At 44.8% G+C, this 26,152-nt stretch overlaps 1 protein-coding gene across 4 annotated transcripts in view; it reads left to right on the top strand.

Moving 5' to 3' along the window:
* PHF2 (PHD finger protein 2) overlaps positions 1-26,152 on the top strand; it is an 83,605-nt gene that overhangs the window by 23,644 nt on the left and 33,809 nt on the right. For all 4 annotated transcript variants that reach the window (XM_071755324.1, XM_071755325.1, XM_071755322.1 and 1 more), the window contains exons 2-3: positions 18,777-18,862; positions 23,687-23,801. In XM_071755324.1, the coding sequence (XP_071611425.1) occupies positions 18,777-18,862; positions 23,687-23,801 (201 nt within the window). The remainder of the gene's footprint in view (positions 1-18,776; positions 18,863-23,686; positions 23,802-26,152) is intronic.

Raw genomic sequence — 26,152 nt, 5'->3', positions numbered from 1 at the left:
GTGTTATGGATTTGGAAGCTGATCAGTGACTGTGCATGGAAGTTTGATTAATAAAGGTTGTATCTCACTACCATTTCTGTCTTTAGCAGGCAGAGCAGCTCACAGGGGAGCAAATACATTTGCTGAGATTTCAGCCTTTTTTCACCTTAGAGGCACATGGGGTTTTCATGCTGTTTTCCTCTGTATTTTTAAAAGTTGTGGTAAGCTGCATCTGAGAACATCTATGAGGAGTGATCATGCTAGGTGTTAATTCTGTTGCTGACCTGTGGGCCTGTGATCTAAAACTTCAGTTTATACTGACCTGTTCATTTTAGTGGAAAATTCCTACTGATCCAATGGACTTTGGATCAGGCCACTTTTGCTTATGTAAAAGGTAGTACAGAAATTCCTTACTGATTCCTCCTGGTGCATGATCAGGGTGCTGTTATTGAGGTCACTGCCTCTGTCCCTCCTGGAGCAGATGCTGTGTTGGTCTCAGCATTGGGATGGAGAGATGGGAAAGGGACCATGCCCTGCTCCTGGGTATTGCTGGAGAGATACTCCTGCATCTGAGTAGGAACAACACCAACCACCAGCACAGAGCAGGGGACATCCTGCTGGAAAGCAGCTCCATGGAGAAAGACCTTGGAGAGTAAATTCTCCATGGGTCAGAAAGTGTCCTTGTGGCCAAGAGAGCCAATGGTACCCCAGGGTGCATCAGGAAAAGTGCAGATTTAGGGGGGTTCTCCTCCTCCCCCTCTGCTCTGCCCTGGTGAGACCACACCTGGAATACTGGATCCAGTTTGGGGCTCCCCAGTTCAAGAGGGACAGGGATCTACTGGAAAGAGTCCAAGGGAGAGCTCCAAGGATGAGGAAGGGACTTGAGCATCTCTGCTGTAAAGAAAGACTGAGAGAGCTGGGGCTGTTCAGCCTGGAGAAAAGAAGGCTGAGAGGGGATCTGCTGAATGTCCATCAATATCTGAGGGGTGGGGGGCAAGAGGAAGGGGACAATCTCTGTTCAGTGGTGCCCAAGGAAAAGGAAGAATGGGTTGGAGCTGGAACATAGGAATTTCCACCTCAGCATGAGGAGAAACTCCTTGAGTGTGAGGGTGAGGGAGCCCTGGCCCAGGCTGCCCAGAGAGGTTCTGGAGTCTCCTTCTCTGGAGCCTTTCCAACCCCCTGGATGTGTTCTGTGTGTCCTGCCCTGGGGGATCCTGCTGGGACAGGGGTTGGACTGGGGGATCTCCAGAGGTCCCTTCCAACCCCTGACATTCAGTGATCCTATGAGGTGTGTGACACACTTAATTTGCTTTTGAATTCTTCTGCAAAATGCCCCAAAGGGACTGTTCAGACATATATTTTGAATATTAGGTCATGTTTAGAGCTCAGATGCTGTCACATCAGGCTGGTGTCTTTGCTGGTGCCTGTTTTGTGGTCAGTAGCTAACAACACCTGGCACAGCAGTTGAAGATGAAATGGTAAACCACATGTAAAGAGCAGAAGGTAACCAGTGAAAGGAGGGGGAGAGAGAAAGCAAGTGACAGAAAACCCATGTGTGCAAACCAGTTCTTTTTCCACACCTGCAGGCTGTCACCTCACACCTTAAAGCCAGGAGCTCCCCTTGCCCTCATCCCCACCTCCTGTTGCAAAGTTCAGGAACAAGGCCTGGGTAATGGTGTGGTGGGGTCTGCCAGCTACCACCTTGGGCTTTGTGACTTTCCCAGCACTTCCAGGCTCCCTGCAATTCCTTTTGGACATGTAGACTGGAAAAAAATGCAAGTTTTATTACTGTTTCTGACCATATTCTTTTGTGGACTGGTGCCACTTCTTTCTGAGTTGAATTACTCAAAGAATAAGTTGAAAAATAGAAGGATGATTTAAGAGGAGTTATTTTTGTGTTGTTTGTTTAATGCACTTCTTGACCTTTTGATTTTAATTTGCTCTAGCTTGGCAATTTTCTCTTTGAGTTTTGTTTTCTTCTTTCTCTTTACCTCCACCTCTTCCTCTGGTTCCTCCTCTCTTGGCTTATTACCCCCCTGTTTTTGGGACAGACTGACCCAAAAGTTAGGAGAAGGGGCAGAACAAAGATGACAAGAGCTGGAACCACCCTGGGCTGAGCAGCTTCCCCATCAACTGGGGGGTGAGTCCTTGGCAGGGTGATGGGTGACATTGGGACTGCCAGAGACCAAGAGTCAAGGAAAGAAAGAAGCTCAAGGACAAACCTTCTAACCAGGGCATGAATTTGAGAAAGAAACTGTGAAATAGGGAGATGTAAATGCTAATCCCAGCAGTGTTTGGATGAGTCTCTTGATTTCCATTAGCGTGGTCCTGCTCTCAGCCTGGCATGGCAGAGAACAGAACCAGGCTCTCATTATGCAGTTGTCAAGGGAGGATGATGAATTTTGGATATAGATGGGAATCAGTTGCTGTGCAAAAATTTACATAAGCTGTTCTCCTCATGGAGTCTCTGATAAAAGTGACCTCTTGAAGGTGTTGCCTTTGATGTCATCCAGAGTACAGACATTGCACTCAGCTGGAATTGTGTGACTAAACACCAGGGGCAACTTCTGAGCCTGTAATTATTTTGAACTATGTGACAGGGAGATGAAATAGAATTTTGTCTTGATACAAAATAACAAGGGGGAAAAGGGTCTGGCACTTTTTACCACCACCCCATGGTTAGAAACCTTATTTTCAGCCTAAATTTATTTGTAGTTGGTCTGTTCTTATGAGAATCCTGTCTTTCAGCAGCAGGAATTGGAAGAACTGGACTTGCCTCTAGTCTGCCACAGATTTTCTGCACAACTCAGTGAGCCTCACTCAGCCACTTCTGTGTTCAAAGATTAAAAATCAACAAATCTGCAGCTGTGGATGGTCTGGCCTAAAATAGCAAACGCAGACAGCTTGGTGCTCTCTAAGGTATCTCCATGAGACAACACAAAAGATGCTGTAGGAATGAATTGTCCCTTATCTTGAAGCTGTGCACTTAGGTCTGTGTCAGCTGGTACCTCCTCAAGGGTGCTGTGTCTGATCAGAGTGTCCCCAGGGAGCCTCTGGTTCTGGGGAGACAAAATAAACTACAAGTGCCTTAAGCTGGGCAACTTCCCATCAAGATTGTGACATTACATTTTGCTTCCCATATCACAACTCAAGGAGTTGGATGCAGCCCAGTGTTTCATGTTTCTTTTCTTTCCTTTCTTTACTGCTGTCAGAGACAAAAAAATTACTCCATAAACTCCATACTAATATAATAGCTAATGAAAGACATCAGAGCCCAGAGCATGTGCAAAAATGTCAACTGAAAAGAGCCAATCTGTGGTGTCTCTCCTTGGTCTGTATGTTGCCTTAGTGAGAAGGAGTTGTTGGAAAATATAATTCATTTTGAATTAGCAGTAGACCTCCTTCAGAGTGTATCTTAATAAAAAAAGAGAACATCCTGGATAGTCTTTGACTTAGACGTGCTGCATTTTAAATGTGGCCTAATTATAGTGCTCATCACTTAACAGTAATTTAATGAACATCCTCATTTATACAGACAAGGTTGGCAAATAGGAATTAATGCCATTAAAACCCTCGAGTCTCCCAAAGGAAAAAAAAAATAAAAAAAATCAAAAGATCTATGAAGAAAATGCAATCCTGTTATTCATAACAAGGCAAAGCACAAACTCACCAGCTGTACATTTTTGTACTTGGCTCAGGGGCTCTTGGCACGCTCCATTTGGGCAGGGATGGTGCCACTGCCTGCCCTGCCCATGGGCTCAGGATCTTTCATCTGGAGGTTCCAGGATTGCAGGTGGACCCTTGGCTTTGTTTGGGTCTCAGTTATCTGGATCAAGACCAGACCTCCTCTAGCCAGCTCTAGAAATGACTACAGTGGTTCATAAGGACTGAAGAAAGACATCATTGTTGTCTTGGTGGTTCTGGAAGTGCTGATGGGGCTTTGATGATTTAATTGCTTGAACTGATGAAACACCAGCTCTCAGATTTTCTCTGCAGGCACTGATTTCAGCACACATGGAAGGTGGATGGTCCACTCGTTCCTTAAAGGCCTTTGTCATCCTGAACTGTGTTTCCAGCAAACTTATTGGAATTCAAGTGATGGCACCAAGAATTTTTCTAAACCAAAAGACCTAAGAGTACATTATGTTGACAAAGGGGTAGCATAGAACTTGTGACCCTCACAAATCATCCTCTTACAGGAGATGTAGTGTGTGGTAACCATCCCAGCCAACTCACCCTCTGGGCTTTCTTGTGGTGTACTTTACACCAGAGTGGCCAAGCTTTCCATCTAATCCAGCTTGGCTCCATTCCTGTGCTGCAGATCCATTTTCCTCTGTAAAACTGATGGTGATGTGCAAGATTTAGCCCCTTCTTACTGTGCACAGTGAGGAGACCTTTGCTCAGCCTTACCCAAATCCTGCTCTGCAGTTTTTTAAGGGGTGGAGGGGCACAGCTGAGCTTTGAACAGAGATATGAGCATTGCCACTTGGTGAGTGCCACTTGTACAAGTGCTGGGTGGAAAAGTTCTGTAATTGGTGGCCCAGATGGTTCAAGATTTTCTTCCAGACCAGCATTTTGAGTTGTTTGAAATCAGTTCTGAGCACCTGCTGAGGGCCTGCCTGGCTCAGGGACTGAGCCCATCAATATCTGATGTATCTGATGCTCTGTTCTGAGGTGTCCTGTGTCTGCCCCTTCTGCTGTGTCAATCCCTACCCCCAGACCTCAGCTGGCTTTAATCTGAAGTTACTGGCACCGTGTGTGGCAAATATCTATGGTCTTAGGGACTGGAAATGAGAGGCAAGAGGTTGATCTTGCATCTTCTGCTTCCAGAGCTTCTGAGCTTGTCAGCTCAGAAGATGCTGGGGTGAACAGGAGCAGTCCTGTCCCTGGGTGAGTTACAGTGGAGAGTTCAATATCTGTTGTCTAGTTGTATAATTTTAGATTCTTAGGTTCCTTTTTGGTAGTCTCTGAGCATCTAGATGAAATCAATCATAATTCTCTGGTGGACTTCATGGAGTCTTTTTAGGGCCAAGTCTGTGGTTCCATGATATATTCTTTGTGTTTGTATGTATAGATTAATACATGTGTGGACATATTTGTGTCTCCAGTGGTGCATAGGCATGTAAGTGGTTTTGTTGGGTTTTCTATGTGTATTTTTTATTCTGAGAGGATTGGTGATAAATTCAACAAGTTCTATGACTGATGTCAGAGGATTCAAGCTTATAGATTTTTATTATGACAGCTCAAATGCCCTGTAGTGGTTTAAAAAATATTGTACAGCTTAATCAGAAGCTAAACTGAGGGGAAAGCTTGATTTGAATCTTAATATGACAAAAGGGACTGTAAGACCAAACTTACTCTGAAACCTGGGAGAAGGGTATTTGAGACAAAATGAAACATACAGTCATGAGAAGACCTGGAGCAGATGTGTGTATATTTAAAGAATGGCCTTAGGATTACTAACATGCTTTTAGCTTGTCTCAATACAGTTGTTTCTCCCTTTTTGATTTCGTTAGTCATATTTAGGTTCCTTTCTATTAATAGGAGATCAGCAGATCTGAATATAGCTCCTGCATTCATAGAAGAGGATGGACTCTAAGAGCAGGAATTGGCTCAGAGGGTTACCATTGTTGCATGAATTTTCATTTTGCAAGGCATTTTATCTGAACAGCTTTTTGGTAATTGGCAATGTGCTGTTTCTATGGTACCATGACACTGGTGTCAGGCTCCAGGACACAGAGCACAAGAGGAAATGCTCAGCTCAGGTTCTTCATACCAATCACTGCTTACGTCAGTGGGTCAGGAAATGTGCAGTAAAGATGTTTCACTGCTTATTTCAGTTAATACTTTGTCTTCTGCATGGGCTTCCTGTCTCTTTGGTACTGGTTTCAATTTGTAGTTTTACATGTTTCACTCAAAGCAAGATTACATCTCTGCTCCTGGGTGACCCATTTCTTGTTGCTTCAGAAGAGCAGAACTGTGGCTCTTTGCTTCTCCTGGGCTGCAAAGCTGAGGAGCTCTTGAGTGCTTGGGGCCAGGGGGTGGCAGGTGGGGTCCCTTGCCACCCATTCCTGACCCCAAACCCAGCTGCACAGAAGTTGTTACCAGAACCCAAATGGAGTTGGGGCTCCAGGGGCTGCATGGGCTGTGCAGTGTAGTGATGAATTGGTGTGCTCACCCAAGCAGCCCGTTTTCTTGGGGAACATCTTGACATTTTAAAGGGAATTTTTTGAAAATTAAAGCAGTAGTGATTAGTGATGGGGAGCATGTAATGCTGCTCATTATTAAGACTGTTGTTTCCATGGAAGGACATCCACAGTGTTCATATTCTGCCTGCAATTGAGTGAATATCCATCTTCTAAAAACTTTCCTGATGAAATCCTGGGGTTGTTGGGTACTACAGGGATGGAAATGTTTTTTTTTTAACCTTTGGAAATCTATAAACTTTCCCATGTCTCCGAGAATACAAGTTTTCCTGAGCATGGGCCCTTAGGAGTGGCTTCAGTCACTGCATTGCAGCAGGCAGAGGTGATGGAAGCTCAGCAGCAGCTCTAAGGAGCACAGGGCCCCCCACAGCCTGGAGCCCACCTGGGGTGGTTTGGGTCCCCCTTGCTATGGACTCACATCTCTGTTCTTGTCATGGCTCCCAAGCTGAGCTTGACCTTCCCAGTGAATACCTGGTGATCCTTCGAGCTCCTTGCTTTCCAGACTGGATTTTGAATGGTTATGTCTACATGTTCAGTAGTCAGAGTTAAACATATCCTTTGTTTGACCAAAATATGACAGATGAGAAGTGGTTCTGCATTGACTGATTATTCATTACTTTTAATAATTGTATGAATAAGTCAGAAGTTACTGGGTTATCAGAATTTTTCAGCAGCTGTACTAACTCAGCTTCAGATGAGGCTGTGGAAGAGAACTTTGGGACACCCAGGTATGCCCAGTGCACCCTTGAAAAGCAGGAGGCAAGCTGCTTGCTTGAAGGGTTCTTCCCTAAGGCCATGTTTTGCCAGCTGAGGTCTTAAAGATCAAAAGAACTTTAAACCCATGCAGACACCTTCTGAAGAGTGGAGCAGCAGTGGCTTTCAAGTTACACGAAGCTTTTTGGAGACTGCTCCTGAGTAGAAGCAATGAGGAGAAAGATAGATGGATGTACAGTCAGCTGGGAGGGAGGTTTATTTTCAATCAGCTTGCTTTTGGGAGGTTATCTGGCCACTGCTTGCAGTTTGCCATTGCTGCAGGAGGGAGCAGAGCTGCAGGTCTGGGTGTGCGTGAGGCTGCCTGAGCTCCAGAGGTGCCTGAGGGCTGCACCCAGCGTGGGGTTGGGTGCTGGGGGCTCAGCCCTGCCAGGGGTGCAGCTGCACCCAGGAGAGCTGTGGTTTCCCCTTCTCTCCCATCCACAGTTTGGGGTGCAGAGACACTTCAGGACTCCTCAGAGCCTGAACTCTGGGGCAGAGCTTGTCCTTGGGGACATCTCCCCTTCCCATGGACCCTGGGGAGGAGGTTCTGGGAGCTTGGGCAGAGTGTTTGCTGCTGGGGCTGACTTGTTCCAGCACTCAGACAAGCTCTGAGGTGCCCTGTGACCAGAGCCAGGAGAATACTTTGGTCCCAGCATAGCTGAAGCAATAGTTGAAGGTGTTCTCCTGAAATCCAGTGTCACAGGGAGGTGAGGAGGACCTCCAGGTGACTTCAGCACAGGGACACACTGCAGGACATAAAGCCTCTGACTGTGTGTGTGTGTGTGTGTGTGTCTGGGTATTGCACAAGTACAACCCCCAGGTGTGGTCAGATGCCTTGGAGCTTTTGCACAACCTGAATCGAGTTTACAAGTTAAAAATGGCTTTTCAGGGGATGTTCTCAAACATAAAGCTACTCTCAGCTTTTTCCGTGAGTCTCCCAGACACGAAACACCTCATGTAAAGACCTGTGGTTCCTAATCATGGTGGGGTGTTAAATACAGAACCTGGAAAACTGAATTCTTACACAAGCTGATGTTTGTAAAACCCTCTCCCAGCTCTTCCTGGAGGCTTTCTTGCTAACTTGTGAGAACAGTGATGTTGCTGGGAGGAACACCAGGGAGGAATTTGGCATGCACAGGAGAAACAGTGAGGCCAGAGGAAGGTGGGGACTGCTTGTTGCCTTGTGTTCAAATCCAAGACAGCTGCTACGATCAACAGAGCACCAGGAAAACACTGCAACCAGACCAACACAGTGAAATTAGTAACTTCTAATCTTGAGGGTTCATTAAGGCAGAAAATGGCATTATTTTGTGGAGTTGTTGACATAAATCCGGTTGTTAGGTGAATGGGACAGATTGTCAGTCCCATTATTAATCCCAATTAATAATTAAGTCCCAATTAATACATATTCATTTGGACAGGTACATTTTATTCTACATGTTATATTCACGTTAGCATGCAGTGGGTATCCAGGAGGAGTAGCTGAGGGCACACTGACTCTGTTGGATTCAGGACTGACATCATGTGGGTGTCTGTGTCTTATAAAATGTGCCAGTGTGGTTGTACTCACTGATTGCTCTCCTCAATTAAAATTAAAAGAGCAACTTTTGAGCTGCTCCTGCTTTCTCACAGCATTGGCTGGCCAAGACCTAGGCAGTTTCATGTCTTTTTGGGTTTTTCCAGGTCTCAAAAAAAGAGAATCTTCTAATTCAGCATGATCCAGGGATCCCTTGGAATGATTGTCTGGTTTTGAGAGACTTTTGATGCCTGATGTTGGTAGGCTTGAATTGGCTTTATGGAGGGTGTCAGGAAAATATGAAGGACTCCACAGACCAGCAGAGGTTGGGAAACCACTTTTAAGCAATTGCATTATCTCAACATGATATTAAAAGAGAGAGATGTTTTTTTAACAGCCCACTGCAGCTCCAGTCCTCTTAAATATGGGAAGATAAACATCTTGGATTCTCTGCATTACTCCAACTGGGAGAACTCTGTTTTTTTAAGAAAGGAAAATTAAATTAGTCCTGTGTTTGATACTTTATTGACCACTTTTGTGATCTGATCTGAAAGTAGGTAATGAAGGCTGGCTCTGTGGCACCCTGTGCTTGAGTAATTCCCAGCTCAGCAGTCAGTGCAATGGTTTGGTCCCTTTTGCCCCTAGAGCAGCCCAGAAAGACTGGAACAGCATCCAGAATCTGGCTCATCATCAAAATACAACTACACAGTTGAAGGAAAGAAAAAATGCAGCCAAATCTGTGCTGCTGTAGAAGGAGCTCTGCAGAGCCTGGAAGGGGTCAAGGGCTGTGGTGAGGGGCTGGCTGGCTGGAGGAGCTCCCTGGCTCTGTGTGGAACCAGGGCTGTGATGCAGAAAGTGCCAAGCTCTTCACACACAGCTTTTTCTAAGAAGAATATGGAGTAACTAATGTATAGCTTGGAGGCTTGGAGTGTGAATACCACTAATGAAAACCAGACCTGGGCTTCCGTGAGGCTTCAGGGATGCTCTTAGAAATCACACCTCTTTCTTCAGCTTCATTCAGCTGGTTGCTTTCAGACAAAACCCACTTTCCTCCTTTATTTTTTTCATATCGTTTTTTACTGCTTCTTTTAAGGTGAAAAATTACAATTTTTTTTCTAACACATTCCTGCCTAAGGTGTAGCGTGCAGTGTATTTTAAAGACTCATTTTCTTACCATCAACCTAGAAGAATCTCCCTTATGGTATTTGGAATGCAGGTAGTGGCTGAAAATGGGTTTCATGCACCTGAGCCACTGGAGTAGTTTAGCATTTTATGCTTATGAATAGCAGCAATGCAATTGTGTCAAAATGGTACCTTGCTGCAGAGTGATCTGAACTTTTCTTTCCTTTGTCATGCCTTGAGATGACCAAAACCAGTGGGGACTTCAGCAAGTGCCTCAAATGTAATGCATTCAAAAAACATGATGTAAAAACAACAAACAACAATTAACCTGCTCGCAAAAATAGTGTCTGAGGATGGATTATCATTAATTGTGTTCAGTGCCCAAACTATTATACCCCAGGGAAGCATGTAGTAATAACCTCAGCTGCTAAATATGATTTATTTCGGGTGTTTTAAAAATTGTTTTATGACTCAGGCTTGAACAATCTGGATATTGCTGATTGCAGAAAATCTGTAAATCTCCGACTGTAATTTAAGTTCTCAATGTCTGCATTTTGTTCCTGTGCTTACTTTTATTTCCCTGCTATCTGGGTTGCACCTTTTGAAAAAAAACATTTAATCTGTGTTCAGCTCTGCCTGTGATCTTTCCTCTCTGGTGTGAGTTGCCTCTTTCAGCAAGAGCAGACAGCCCCTACCCTAAGCAGCTGATCCTTTCATGTCACTGGGGTGTGAGAGGTGTGTTGAGACCTTTGCTGTGATAAACACTTCGGTGGGACTTACCCTTGGGTGCCCACATGCTGCAGAGGCAGGGTCTGCACTCCAGAAATAGGAAATTTTATCTCTCAGTCTCAAAGGTGCCAAGCACCTGCAGTGGCCAGTGACATCCCTCAGGTCCCTCAGCCATTTGCAATTAAAAAAAATATTGTACAGCTGGCTTGGTTGGCTGTAACATTTGTTTTTCAGGGAGGTCCTGATTTCACTCACTTTTACAAATAGTTTTATAGAGGTCAAGTCATTCATGCTTTCTCCCAAAAGGCTAATTCTCTGCTGCATGCCACAACTGCAAATCAGTTTGGAAAAAAAAAGAAAAAGAAAAAAAAAAAAAAAAAGAAAGAGAAAAAAAGAAAAGGCAAAATGTGGTTCAGGCTACCAAAGAGCTAAGTTTATGCAAGAGAGCAGAACTCATGCCTGGCTGAAGTGCAGAGTGAAGAAGCAGAGAGAGAAGCTCCTTGCTGTAATTCAATCCTGTTTGCATTTCTCAAACAGACTGTAACAAGCAGACTTATTCTGTTCCTCTTTTCAAAAGCAAAGGACAGCTACTTTGTAAGTATGTGATGAACTTGTAGTACAGTTGCAAACATCAAAAAGAGTGGGCAACACCCCCATGCCCCAGAGAATTAATAAACACTAAAGGAGGCAGAGATGGGATGCACCCTGACTGCCTCCCATCTCCTGTCCTGCCTGGTTAGTGGGGAATCCCCATGAGTTAGTGCCTGTACCTTCTCCTGCTTCTTCCTCTTCAGACTAAAGCAACATGGTCAAAATTGTGCAGAACAGAAGAGCCCCTTCAAGGTTTTTACAAGCTGGAGGAGGCTGTGTCTCCAACACAGTCTCCTTGTTCTTATCAAGTCCCAGCGTTGGGCCCAGTCCAGAAACCTGAATGTAAATTAGAGTTTAACAAAGTACCAATGAAAATATGTGGATTTGGGAAGGAAAAGTTAATGTCACAAGGAAAATACTGATTTGTGAATTTCCACGAGAGAATTTAAAGGCAGTAGAGACAAACCTATAAAGCAAAAGCTCTGTGTGTCAGCAGCACAAGCAGCACTGGGATTGTCATCTCCAAAGCACTGAGCCACTCGTTGTTAATTATACCACGGAACCTCCAAGGCTGTTGAGGAGGTATTAATGTCACTGCTTTACAGGTGGAGAAACTGAGTCAAAGAAGTTACCCCATTTAGCTGAGCTTAAGGACAGTCAAAACAACCCAGTGCAGAGTGCAGCTCTTCTTTCCCTCCCTCTGTTGCTGGAGCTGGTGGGCTCCTAAAGGCAGCCACACAGATCCAGTTTGGTTTGGAAAGGAGCTCTGTCCCTCTAAAATTATGTTTCTAATGCAGCAAGGTGAGCATATGTGAAAATGCTCACTGAAAATGCTCATGTGCAGTCCCCTCTGTCCAGTCCAGGCAGGGTTATCTCTCCTTCAGGCCCTAATTCAGCAGGTTCCATGGTGCTGGATGCTTGCACGTGTGCCCAACCCAGCACACGTGGGTTTTTTCCTGCTGTTCCTGGCTCTTGGGTCTTCTCCTGAAGTGACACAGATGTGTGAGTCCTTCTGTTCCCATCTTTCTGTTCTCCCAGCTGACTTCTGAGCTTTAACCACGTCTGACAGCAGGCTTGAGGTCCCAAAAGTTCCTGTGTGTTTTGTGGAAATACATGGCTGATTAGATGAGACAAATCCTTCTGCTTCGGAGGAGGCCTGTCTGTTACCTCCTTAGACAGCAGGGAGCATGGAGGAGCTCAGAGCTCACTCTGCAACAGCCACCAGAAAACCAGCACACAGGACTCAAACCCAAGGAGCAGCTCAATTCACTGCTCTTGGAACTGATGCTTTCTTTCCCATTTTTTTGGTCTTTCTGAGCATTTCTTCTTGTTTCCACAGTGCTGGCTGCTGTTTTTCTGGATGCTGGGGTGTCACTGCTGTCACTGACATCAGCACGTGAAGCCTGAGTCTCTCCTGCTGGGAAGTTCTGGTTTTCCCACAGTACCTGCAGAGTTTTTTTTCTGCTGGTGGAAGCTTCTGAAACTGGATGGGTGTTCTTGCAAATGACACCTTGTTGTTCAGGCAGAGCATTTTGCAGTCCATGCTAAATGACACATCAAGAAATCATACCAGTTGTTAAGGGATGGGGGTGAGCTCAGGTTAATTGCTAATTATGACCTTTATTACTTATTATAATGTCACGAGTGCTTCTTCTGCACCGTGCTGGCTGTCCCACCAGGGGCTTTGATGCTGCAGAGTTTGTGTGCTGGGGTAGAGCAGCTTCTGGCTGCTGGAGAGGCAGGAGCTGGTCCTGAGCACTGTCTGTGTCCCTCCCAGACCCCAGCACGCTGAGCCCTCTCCTCCCTGGCTTCTGGAGCAGGGACACTGCCTCCAGCTTAGGGGAGGAGTGGAAAGTCTGAAACTCAGCATCACTTTCTGAGCCTTAATGCAATGCTGGTACCCCAGGTTTGTGGCTGGGACTAGAAGTAATTTGGATTTGGGCTGATTCGGGGAGAAGGAAGCAGATACACAGTTTTGTGAAAGAGTTGAGGTGTCGTTTTTTAGCAGTGGTAAAATTCCCTCAGCCTTCAGTATGCTCCTGGTAAAGTGGGAAAGGTTGAAACCAGAATACATTAAATACACAGAATGTAACAACTCCTGCAGGGATTTATTTGCTAGTTACAGTTTCTGGATAATATATCTGAGCATGGGTGTGTCAGGCAGTGCTGTGAGCTCTGGGGCTGTGCCTGGGGTTGGGCTGGTAACCCGGGCAAACCCCTCCATCCCTCATCCACACAAAAGTACAATTGCACTGACCTGTCTCCAGCCTTTGGAAAGGTGGGATTTTCTTTGTTCCAGAAATGAGGACCTGTAGTCAGGGGGGTGAGTAGGGAGGGGGATGCCCCTTCCCATCTGAAGCCAGCAGTCCATGGCTGTGTAGCAGAGTAAGGATGCAGCATCACCCCCAGGAGAGTCCCAGGGAGCTGCTGTCATTCCCATCTCTGCTGCCTCACAACCTTTCCTACAGCCCCAATTCTCTGCCTGAACACCTGGTACTGCAAGTTTGTACTTTGTTTGGAGAGTGTTCTCAAGGATCTGTTAAATATGTGGCTTTGATTTGCTTTCAGAATTTGACTATATTTTTCTCCTGCTTTATTTATTTATTATTAGATCTTCCTTTCCCATCAAATAGCCCTTTTTTTTTGTTCTTTTATTTTCGGATATTTTTCTATACTTGTCTTCTGGTTGATAATGGGGATTACACGGTTTTGATAGAATGAACAATATGTGGGTCAATTTTTCTCCTAAAATGACTTAAAATGTCATCTCACTGAAGAGGACAAATCAAGGTCCTTGTAAACATTTGTGCTATAAAACCAGTTCCAAGTTATGCACCTTTTATTATTGTTGCCAGCATAAGCAATTAGTTGAATTTGTCAGAACACTGAAAACATCTCTTCATTGTGAACACACAAGCAGTTTTGTTTTATTATGGTGAAGGGCAGAGTTTCTAATAAAAATGTAATTTATAGTCTCTGACTGCAAATACTTCTGTTTGCACTACTTCTCGATTAAATCACTGTAAAATATGTGATATATCAGCTTAAACAGCTGCAATACCAGAGGATTTTCATTTTTTTTTTTCCCCTTGTAACAATTTTGGTAAAATTCAAATGCATCAGTAGTAGTGCTTCACTTTTATCTCAACATCAAATTAATTTTACATTGCCTCAGCTTCAGTTAAATCACTTAAATACCATTTAAGAGATCAACCATTAAGTTCTTCTAAATCATTCCAACAAGATATTCTTGGGCACACAGCAATCATGCTGTCTTGATGGATTTGGGCAAAGAGGTGAAATGAGCGTGATGGAGGAGCAGAGAGTGCTTCCTGCTGCCATGGGGAGGGGGCTTCTCTGTCCCGATCTTACCTTCTGCACCCCTGTGTCCTGTTCCCTGCTGGCACAGGGCTCTGACACCTCAGCACAGTCAGGCTGAGGCTTTGCAGGCATCCAGGGAGAGGTTTCTTCCCTTGCTTCCTTATCTTTCACCAAGTTTTCTCCATTTCTCTTTCTCATTGCTTTGGGAACCTGATGCTTTTCCCAAGAAGGATGTGCTTGGGCCTTCCAAACATTGAATTGTCCCACAGTTAAAAAGCTTGGAGAGAGTAGGGAACATCCCTAAAGACCTGGCTGGAGGACACCCACATTGTACCTGCACACACCTCTGGGTGCAGACTGCCCATGCTGTCCAGCCAGGAGAGATGTTCAGCTGGGGTGAAAGCTTCTCTGCTTGCTCTCTGAGCCCCTGCAGCAGAGGGGGGTCTGGCTGGGGTGCCAGCACACCATTGGGGGGGTCTGTGGCTTTTGGGAAATGGATTTTTGCTGGTACAAACGAGGCAAATAGAATCAGAGTCATCAAGGTTGGAAAGGACCTTCGAGATCATTGAGTCCAACCGTCAGCCCTACATAACCACCAAATCCTCTCCCAAAGCCCCGTGTCTGCCTATTTCTGGAACACCCCCTGGGACAGCGGCTCCATCACTTCCCTGGGTGACCTGTTCCAATGCTTCACCACTCTTTCAGTGGAGGAAATTTTCCTCATAAATCTGCTCCTGCTATTGTTCTGAAGGCTCTTCCAGCTTGGCCTCCTTGCCTGGCCTCTGGTGAGCACTGCCTTGCAGTTCTGTGCTGAACCTCTTCTCTCCATTTGCATCTCATTAGTGGAGCTGAGCAATCCCACAGAAGTCCTACCAGGGACTTTTTCCCATTCTCCTTGGTCACACCCAGGGCCCCTTTCATCACCCCGGGGGGTCAAATGTTTGGCTCAAGTCTCTCTTCTGTTTGGGTTTCTCTGAGGCAAATGGGGCTGAAAAAAGAATCTGGAAGGACCTAAGTGGAGCGTTCTCATGAAAAAGAAAAATAGATGTAAGACACAAAGCATCATTTGTGGTGGAATTTGGGGGGTTGGGCAGGACAACTGTTCAGCTGCTAAAGATGACTTGGTTTTTTTCAGCTGGAGAAATGCTTTGGTTCTATTCTCTTGTTAATTAACCACTCTCAGAAAAAATACTTCTGTAGATTAGGCAGGAGACCACTTGAGGGCTGGGCACTGCCTCCTGCCCAGGCTGCCCATTCCCAGTCACAGGTACAAAAATGCTCTGCAGAGCCACCTAAGGGGAAGTCACAGCTGTGGAGCTGATGGCAAAGCCCTGTCACCAAAACCTTGCCACAGAAGAACAACACTCAGGGCAAGAAACCATCCTTCTTCTGGCAGGAATGTTCTTGAGGGGCTCTGTCAGTCTGGCTTTAACTATGGAAATTCAACTTTTTGTGTGTATATTGATAGAGAAACTCACCAGCAGTTCTGCTGGTGGAAATACCTGGCTCTTTTCATTCAGAAAAGGGGCACAAACTGTGGAACTGGTTTGTATTTTGGTGGAAGCTCACCTGAGGCTTTTCAGCTGGGTGATCTGGGGGGAAGTTTGCACTCAGATGCAGTGAGGACAGAGCTGCAAATGGCCAAACCTCAGTCAAAAGCCTTGATGTCGCTGGAAAAGTTGACAGCATCTTTTAGAGATGTTTGCATTTGAGGTCAGTTATTTTTACTTTTCCATTTTGCTCTAGTTAAATATTTTTACTTGCTCTCAGAACAATAGTTCCCACCACATAGAAGCCTTCACCCAGTGCAGGAGCTTTTCGTATCTCCCCCCATAGCAATCTACACAGCACCCAAGGGTCTCATCTTCTTAGTTTAGCTAAATATAGACTTTTCAAGCCCTTGTATAGACCCTAATCCATACCTTTACTAAGCTTAACAAGCTGAATCCAGTGGCATAATCAGCTGATGCAGCTTTATGGGTAGAGGAATCCTCTCCGGTCTCTCATGCTTGCTCTAATCTGCCAGGGTTTGCTTAAATTTTCTGCTGCCTAATCTGGTATTTTACTGCCTGTACGTACTTGACTCTGAGAACTGGATCGTTGTGATGATTTTTCCTGTCTGCAATCTTACTCTTTCGTTTTCCATGCTGGCTGCCCAGGGACACCCAATAATTTTGAATTTTTTTTTATCAAGTTACTGGTGAAAAAGAAAACCATCAGCCAAAGCTGCAGTTGCTTTTACACAACTGAGGAATAATGTCCTGTTTACCAGGCTGTTCACAGGCTCCACTCACACCAGTGAGAGTTTCCCTGGCTTGGGTTGCCCCCTGTGCTCTGTGGTTAGGAGGGAGATGGGTCCCGGATGCACCCTGGCAGCTGCAACGGGATGAAAATATCCACCAAGGTTTCTGGCAGAATCTTACTGTTGTAAAAAAGGTTTGTTTCCATATCTCAGCTAATCTGGCTTTCTCCAGCTTGGCTGCAGACTCAGCATGGGGTTTGTTGATGTGTTTTTTTCTAGAAGTGAGTGGATCTGTGGTTCGTAGCCATGGTGCATACAGTTACTCATTGCTGTGTGCCTTGGATTCAGAGGCGGTTTCAAAGCCACCTTGGTGAGCACAGAGGGCCAGGGGGTGTTGTTCACAGTTGCTCCTCCTGCCCTAAATGTGCAGGTGGTTGGTGTCTGCTCCTCTGCACCCCTGCACACCTCTGCTCAGAGGGACCACAGCTCCCTGGAGCCAGGGACCTGGTTCACAGCAGCAGGGAGATGCAAAGCTTGGAAAACCACAGGAGAGGTGGGTATGCACAGGTTGTCTTTCCTTTATCTGTGCACCTTCCATGCTGGCAGGAGTTTGTGGCCTTCCTGGGGGTCTGGAGAACCCCTTCAGGCCTTAGGAGAGGCTGAGGGAGCTGGGGCTGCTGAACCTGAAGAAGAGGAGGTTGAGGGGAGACCTTATTGTCCTCTACAACTCCCTGAAAGAGGGGGTTTGGCCTCTTCCCCCCAGTGACTGTGACAGGACAAGGGAGGTGGGTTCAAGTTGCACCCGGGGAGTTCAGATTGGATATCAGTAAAAATTTCTTCACTGAAAGAGTGGAACAGGTTGCCCAGGGAGGTGGTGGAGTCACCATCCCTGCAAGTTTTTAAAAAATTAGTAGATCTGGTGCTTCAGGAGATGATTTAGTGGTTATGGTGGTGTTAGACTTGGACTTGATGATCTTGAAGGTCCTTTCCAACTGTGATGATTCTATGATTGGTCTTCCAGACCATCATGTTTAGTCAGTACCAGTGTACACAACCCACATGAACTTCTCTACTTACTTAACTTGTAGTTCTGGGCACTGTGTTACTGTCCTGAGGAGCTTGAACACAATGAGAATGGTTGCAGAGATTCTGTAGGTCTCTTGAGAACTGACCCACCTTCTTGACTTGCCTGTGGGAGAGCAGCAAACCTCCTCTCCTCTGTGTCCTGTGGGCCAGAACCATCAGCTAAAAACTCTGAATTCCTCTTCCTGCACTGATGACTGCTTCAGCCTGCCAGCAGGATGTGAGGACAGGGTTTCCTGTTAGCAGGAAGAGCCCTGAGAAGAGATGTCAGGCCCTGAAGCAGAGCAAGCCCATGAGGGAGGTTGTTGCAGTGTGTCCTGCCGCTGTTTCTGCAGGTGCTGAGGGTGCAGCCACCTCTGTTGCCTCTCATGGACCCTCTTGCCTGGGTGGGCTCTCCTGGGGTCATGGCACAAGGGATGTGTCTCCCAGCATCCAGCTGAAACTCTTCTTTCTTGTGCTGGAAATGTGCTTGGGTAGTTTCAGAGCAAGGAACCAGGAGCAGAATGCTGTTTGCTATTCCTCCATCAGCAGGAACAGTGCCGTGCTGGAGGATGATTGTTTGGCTGCCTGCTTGGTGCTTCCTCATCTCGGGTGCTTTGTGCAGTTTGGTTTCCCCACCCAGCCCTGTGCTCTGCCACTGGGTGCCCTCCCCTGGCATCCTGCAGGCTCTGCTGGGCTCCTGTGTGTATTGTGCCATCTGAAAATCACCTTGGTGGGTGTTCTAAGCAGCTGCCATGGTACAACCCATCTTCTTGGCAGACAGAGGTGCTGTGAGCTCTTTTTTTCCCTCCTCATCTTCATTTATTGTACTAAAGATGGAGCCTGCAGACTCCTTGGCTATGGTATATCTCACCTCACAGCTGTCCCTATGTGCTTGGTAAAGATGTTTGGTTAATGAGGTTTATGTGGGATGGTGCTTGGAGAATCCATGTGGAAACAAAATGGTGTCCCTGGGAAAAAACAAAATAATTCTTTGGGATTCTGCCACATTTTAATGGAGGTCCCCAGCGAGCTGGTGCCGGCTTCAGAATGACACCTTTTTTTAGCACCACATCAGGAATGCAGGCTGCAAAAAAATCTGATTGTAGTGTTGTACAAAGCACCTTGGATTTGCTATGATGAGGCTGTTAGCAGTCAGTGTAGCATCCTGGGGCTGGGGTTTATTCTTTATTAATTGCTTGCATGTTTGGAGATAGACTCAAGCTAATGTAATACTTGCCTTCATATATTCCAGCTGTGTGGGTGTTGAAGAAGAAGAGGCACCAGATATTGACATCTACCATTGTCCAAATTGTGAGAAAACTCATGGAAAGTCTACTTGTAAGTATATACATGCACAGCTGGTCCTCAGCTACAGAGCAGATGCTGTATATTTAAACAAAATAAGCTTGCTTTAGGTTTTTTTTAATTAAAAAAAAAAAGGACACGCTTAAGTATCACATGTCATAAATATTAGAATTCAAGCCATGAGGTCAAAGATGGCAGAGAGAGAAAACAGTGGGTTGGGTGCTTGGGGTGCAGCTCCCTGCCTGGCCTCAGGCTCCTTACTTGGACACCTTCTCTCCTCAGTCCCAGCCATGAAATCTTTTCCTTCTTCACACAGGCCTGGATATGAAACTGCAGCAGTTTCAGTGGCTGTCAGAACTGGAGGATGCTCTGAGGGTGCCAGTTCTTGCAGTTCCTACACAGGCAAAAGTTCTCCTGAGTACAAGTGTCAGTTGATCACAGTAGGGAGTTTTGTCTGGGACAGAACTGTAGGGTGTGTTTCCTTTGGTCAGATTAATTCACAATTTCTTTCTTTTATACAATGCAAAAGTAAAAAGAAAAGAAACCAGTCCCTGTAAAAGATGAAAAGCTTTACTTGAAAGCCATTTATTGTAAATAAGCAACAAGGATGTGGAGGTTCTCAGTGCTTTGTAACCTTACAGCAACACACAGAGGAAGAGCACTGTGCTCATCTCCCAGGAGCAGTGTTTCTTTTCTAGTGCAAAACAAGAGATGGCTGGAAACTGACTTCTGTTGTGTTAAAATTCAGTAATTTTAAAAACAAGCAATTCTTTCTACACTGCCTTGAAACTTAAAGTTTGAAAAATTTCAAGTGGGGAAGGGGAGGAGCCTGAAATGTTTGTTTTGGGGGTAAAAATGGGAATAGTTTTTCCACTTTGACTCTCTTAAAATCAAGTGTGAACTGGAGACCTGAGTGACCTGCAGCATCTCCCAGATGGTCTGCTAACAACTCTGTCAGAAATCTCCCTGCAAGCATTAGAAAGGCTGATTCTTAAATCAAAACATCTCGTGAGGACATACTGATTTTGTTAAGTCTTTTAGGACAAGCCTTCCAAGAGGGTTTTTATCAGCTTGCCCAATCTGTGGGTGCCCTGCTTGGGCCAAACTCACTGGAAACTGGTCAAACAAATAACCACAAATCATCATCAAGTCAACAATTTGGTATTAGAATAGGTTGTGTTGAAAAGGGGGCTTTGACTGCTGATACTCCAAGGCTGTTATTGACACAGCATAAAAGCAGCAGCACAGGATTCCTGCTCTCAGACTTCTCTGTAATGCTGAGATGTGTCTGATGCTTTTATTTCTTTCACTTTGTTTTGAATTATGAATGATGAAAGGCACCTACATTTCAGTGTGAGGGAAAAAAAAACAGGCAGAGGCAGCAGAAGTCTATAATCAGGAATGAAATATCAATTCTATAAAAACTCTGGAGCATAATGGTACAATTCAAGAAATGGCAGTTTCAATAAAGAGATTACAAGTTTAACATAGCAGTCAAGAGATGGAGAGCTGAATTGACAGCAGCATGCTGATGCTTTAAGAAGGTTTTTGGCTATTCAGGTTTTTTAATCCAAATACAAATTTGACTTGGCAATACATCCCTCAGCCTACACCCTTAAAGCACTGCTGGGTGCTGTTGCCAGTTCTGCTCTTATCAAGGTATGAGGTTATCAGGGATGGGGATACAGGCCATGATGCCATCCTGCAGTGCCTCTCGTTTCCTCCCTTCAAATGCGTTGCAGAAAGATTAATGACACACAAGACCAATCATCAAAGTAGTCAAGAATAAAAATTTGGGTAGCATTTAAACATGAGTTGTTGATAACCTTACCTGGAGTACTGGTGGAGTGCCAGACCTTGGGTTCATTTTCACCACTCGCTCGTAGAACCGAGGATGCTTTTCAGAAATGAATCTGTTATCCTGGAGCCCCTTCTTGCTGAGAACAGGCCAGGGAAGTTAAAAGAGTGATTAAATGAAGGCAGGACCAGCTTGGATTAATGCATTCCTTCTGCCAGGCATCTGTGTGCTGGGTGTCCTGCAGCCCAGCCCCTGGGCTCTGCTGGGGCTGCTCCCAGCTGATGATTTTCCTTTGTTTGTGACTGCTCCATTAGATGTGTAAAGTAGTTATCTGGCAGTATCAGTTCTGTAATAAACAAGTAAGTGTTGTTCCAGAGCCAATAGTTCACTGGTAGGATTTAATTATGACAAGATTAGCAAAGGGAAACACAGACACCAATTGTCTGTTATGCAACTTGTCTGGATTTAAAAATATATGCATATTTCTGGAGCACGCATCCCACAATATATGTTTTCCAGATGTCAAATTTAAAATCATTTTCCTCCTCTTACGTTTTTCCACTTTACCAATGTGGCTTAGTGGCTACTATTTCAGAAGATTGCTTCCTGTCATATGACATTTTAAGCCATTCTGGTTTAATGAAATTTGTAGGGACTCCTCTTTGAGATAATTTTCTGACATCATTTAAATAAAACGCGAGTGTTTTGTTCAGGCAGACTTGATTTATTTTCATAACATGATCTGAAATGTTCAGTTTGATTTCTTCCTCATTTGCATCAGGGAAAATCAGGAGGAGTTCTTTGGAATCAGTCAACTTATATAAATGCAAGTAAACCAAAGTTAGGCTCAAGCTGTTTTTAAGTAGCTACATTCTTTAATATAAATCAATAGAGAGCTAACAGGGTGCTTCTAGGTATCCCTTTTCCACAAATGCATTTGAATTAATGTAGATATATCTTTGAAGCTGAGAATTACTCATTTTGAGATACAGTTACCATAAAAAACATTCCCTTTTTCCTCTGGAAGGTTTTCTGTGAAAGGAGCAGGTTCTGACATTCAGATTTGCATTAGAGAGTTGTGCAGAAAAAGAAATCTGCAATCATTTGAGAAAACACGGCCCTTCTGGCCAAAGTGTGGATTTGTTGCACATGGCAAAGGGCCTTTAATTCTGACTGTGATGTTCATGGCAGAGATGAAAGGTGGCTGAAAATGGGCCAAATGTTGGTTGTTTGGTGCAGTGTAAGGGACCACAGCAGAGAGGCTGCTGCTGTCCTGAGATTGCAGCTCCTGGGGACCGTGCAGGCAGCTTTGTGCCTCTGCTGAGAGGTGGGTGGGAGAGGTGGATGGGGAGCTGGGTGCTTCCTGGTGTTTGTTGTTGAGGGAAATAGCACCCTGGTGCTTTTGGAAGAGTTGCAGTGAATTTCTTAGTTCGTCACTGATTTGCCATTTTTATTTCTTGATGCCTCGTGCTGTCCAAAGTGTAATAAAAAAACACATCAATGTGATAAACTCTTTCATTTTCCCTGTGGCAAGTGACACCTGATTCACTGGGACTGGTGTGGAGTGTCCCAGTGATGGCTGGGGGGTGCTGAGAGGGGGAGGAGGAGGCAGCCTTTGGAAAGGGAAGGTTTGGCATTCATGGAGGGTTTGGTTCCTTTGTTACCAGGAGCACTGAATTAATACACTAAGCCTGAGAGTCATTAAGATAAAGAACTAGCAGCTTTAATGAATATATCCAGCTAGGCTGGAGAGCTGCATGGAACTAATAAAACCAACATGCTTTCTGCAAAACCTGGGGTGGATTTGCTGGGAGATGTCTTTACTTGAGTTATTCCAGGGTTGTGTTTGGGAAAACAAAGTTTTTTCCAAAGCTCATGCCTCATAGCTGTGGCCTCCAGATTTCTTTCTTAACAAAAAAATATGCGGATCTGGGTGTGCAAAGAGTGAGGAAAGTGCCATCCATGCAAAGTTACTGTGGAGCTTGGGGCTTTCCTATCTGTATTGAACAGTAAGAAAAACCTGAGATCTTGATTTTGGGGTAGAATACTGAGTTCCATGGTGTAACAGAAGGGTCAAAAATAAGAGAAAATTGTGACTCAAAAATTCTACTAGCAGAGGCTTGAAATGATATGTATCATTTGAGACAAAAGCAATTTACTGCCCAGATGAACATGTCCAGACAGACCCTGGAAGTAGGAACAGCTGAGAGATAGTGCTGACTAAGAGAAAAAGCTGGACCAGTTTTTCTTGCTTTGTGTTATCTGGCTGTCACCGAGGCAAGGCAGAACTACACTGACATTTGACTTACTGATTTGTGCTTATTCCAGCTGTCCCTTTTTCCATGATGAACTGGTCAATGTGTCTGTCACCCTCTGGAAGTCAAGGGGCCTTCATCTGGCTGTCATCAGCTTCAGGCCTAAGCCTGCCTTGCCTTTCAAAACCTAGAAATTAGAGGAGTTCTAAAAATTGCATTTGTGGTGTCTTTGCAGCTCTTTTTTTTTCTTTTTTTCTTCTTCTTTTTTTTTTTTTTTTTTTTTTTTTTCCTTTCTTTTTCTTTCTTTCCCTTTTCTTTTAATGTGCATTCTGTGTGCAGGGCATAATTCAAAGCCCATCAAAATTGATGTCAAATCTGCCACTGCTGGACAGACCTTTAGACTAAGGTAATTCATGACAAATACATTCTTAAAGACCTATGCTGCCTATTGAGAAGGCAGAAAAGTGCCTTTCTAAGAGTTTTTTGATAAGGATTAAGTGTGTAGTCTGGCGAGTACAAAGCGTCCAGAGCCTGTGTTTGCACAGAGCCTTTGGTAGCTGTGCAGCTCAGTAATTATCCCTCTGGTTCCCTTATGCTACAACCCAACACTGCTCAGTGTGCAATAGATCTTCAGGCTACACTCTAATTGTCTGATGGTGAACTGAGAGCACCATGAAAATTTGCAGCCCAGCACAGGGTTCCCTTTCTCTGCTCACATAAGCAAAATGACGATTTGTCCTCCCTTCAGATGTCTCAATAATGACCTTCTGCTTAACATACACTGTCCAATTCGTTCTGTTTCAGTGAAAAAGAAAAGAAATTGGCATAAGCACGACACGGGGCAGCCGACAGAGGTGAAGCCTGTGCAGAATGGCAGCCAGGTGTTCATCAAGGAACTCCGGAGCAGGACCTTCCCCAGGTGGGTGCTCAGGGCTCTGTGGGGAAGCCATGGAGATGGTGTCCTCTGAAGCTGATGGAGATGCTTGCTGGAATCATCCTATAGCACAGAGCAGTTTAAACGAGGGCTTTTTTATTGCACATGTCCCCAGCTTTTCCATATTTGTGCAGCCATATCAGAATCTACTCTTGACTGGACCCAGATATTGTGGTGTTTGTGGAGACAGGAACAAGGATGGGTTTGGTCCCAGCAGCATTCATTTGCATAAGAAACTAACCAGTCTGTCACTGGGAATTACCCTGTTGTCCAAAACAGTAATGGTTTTGCTGAAGTCAGTCTCCATCTTGAGAAGAAGAACAATGACATCCTCAGTTGCTAGCGTGACAAAGGCTCTGTTATTAGGGTAATGAATAGTGCTAATTGTTAGGTGACATGTCCCACACTTTATTAGGCTGATTCACAGCCATTTGTAAGAGTGATCATTTTCTTCTGGTTCTTTAATGTAGGCTGAGCCAAATAAATCCGTAATTATTAATGACTTATTATGTTAGACGAATCTTTGGAGGCTGGTAAAGTGAACTTCATAAACACGAAACTTCTTCCTTTTTTATGGAGGACTTAATTTTATGTTTAATTTCAGATATCGGCTTTAGGCTGGCTAAGAAAAAAAGCTGAAAATACCTCTGAAAGTGTTTGCAGCACTTAAAAATGTGTTTCACTGAACTCAGGACTCAGTGTTTTGACTTGCTTGGCTATTTTTGTTTGGGCTTGTTAGATTTTTATCTTATCTATTTTTTAATTTTTCTTTTTGTGTAAAGAGCAATTTGAGAAGTTGCAAAGGCAATTTCTTAAAAAAGGATTAAGGCCTGGGTAGAATTATTTCAGTAACCTTGGTTGGCCTCTGAGTTGGCACTCAAGTATTGAGTATCTCTTTGTCACTCCCAGATTGTAAAAAAAGTATGGACCACCCCTTTTTTTTTTGTTCTCCACATACATTTGCATGTAACAAAATCCTTCTGCCAAACTAAAGCTTCTAAGAATGAAGGTTCTGTAGCCAAAAGGAGTGACTGCAAGACTCAGGCTTCTGACATCTCCACTGGTGCCATCAGTGAGCCAACATCTTGTTGAGAAATTTTCCCCTCTGAAGAAAATGAATAAAATCTGCAGATGTTCACAGAACAAAACCCAACACTTGTCAGAATGTGATGGAGGGGAAAATGGGGTCTCGTTTAAAGACAGAAATATCACTGCTGATTCACAGCACATGGCAGTAAATTATAACACACAGTCCCTTGGTGAGGCTCAGAGCAAAAGGAACAATGAGCAGAGAAAAAAGGCAAAAAATATAATTCATGTCATTCTGCTGCTGAATGCTTCATGCCAAAATAGCATCATAGTAGTAATAATAGTAGCAATAATAATTAAATCAATGGTTCAGGAACTTCAGTGTAGGTGCCAGACTCCATTAGCAAAACCTTTACTGGATGCTATGGTACCGAGGCACTGATCTCTCTTTACAACTCTGTGTAAATTCCTGTGGCACAAATAGCATGGAATCTGACCTGGAGAAGCACAGGAGATACAGATGGGCACTGGAAAGTAAGTGCAGAGGTTTAGCAGTAAATCATGGTTTGCTTCTAATTCCTTCAAACCTTCAGCCTTGTTCTTTGCACAGTGATGGTGTGTGGCACCACTGTTCACATGAATGAGGAATGCTCCTTTTCAGTCATTTTTAATACAATTTTCACCCCTTGCTGATGCAGAGGTGCTGGGGTGACCCAGCAGTAAGCTGGGATTCTGGAGCTCATGCCTCTTCATGCCTGGAAATCTTCCCCCTCCCGGTGCCCATCCTGGGCACATCCTGGTCGAAGGAAGAGACCCCCAGCAAAGGGAGGGGTGGGACCCCCGAATTTAAGGGGTGTGTAGGCTCTGCTGCAGGTTGGGCTCCATGGGATGGCAGTGGCATGGTGCCACTCCTGGCCTCATCCCCTTCCCCACCCCTTGTGGTGCCAAATAAACCCAGGAGCTGTAGTTCAGAGCTGCTGCAGGAGAGGGCAGTCATGTACTAGCCTTACCCTCCCGGGGAGGTGATGCTTTTTGGGGGGAAAAGTCAAAATTTTGCTGTTCCCCCTGCCAGCAGCCATGGCTCCAGCCTGCTGGATGGGTTTTGGAGCCTGGCAGACAAACCTCAGACTAGACAGGGGGTTTTGGGACTGATGGTCACTTTTCACTCTGAATTCAAAGTGTTTTACTCTTGAAAAAAATCTGGAAATCAGACTTGAATTTCCCTTGAGGTCTGTCAGTGCCAGTAGCTGAGCACTGATGGAGCTGCGCTTCTCTTTGTCCCTTTGACTCCCTCCCAGTGATCTGGG

The sequence above is a fragment of the Heliangelus exortis genome, chromosome 12 (assembly GCF_036169615.1).
Source record: "Heliangelus exortis chromosome 12, bHelExo1.hap1, whole genome shotgun sequence".
NCBI classification, from domain to species: domain Eukaryota; kingdom Metazoa; phylum Chordata; class Aves; order Apodiformes; family Trochilidae; genus Heliangelus; species Heliangelus exortis.
This window is presented reverse-complemented; position numbering and strand designations above follow the sequence as displayed.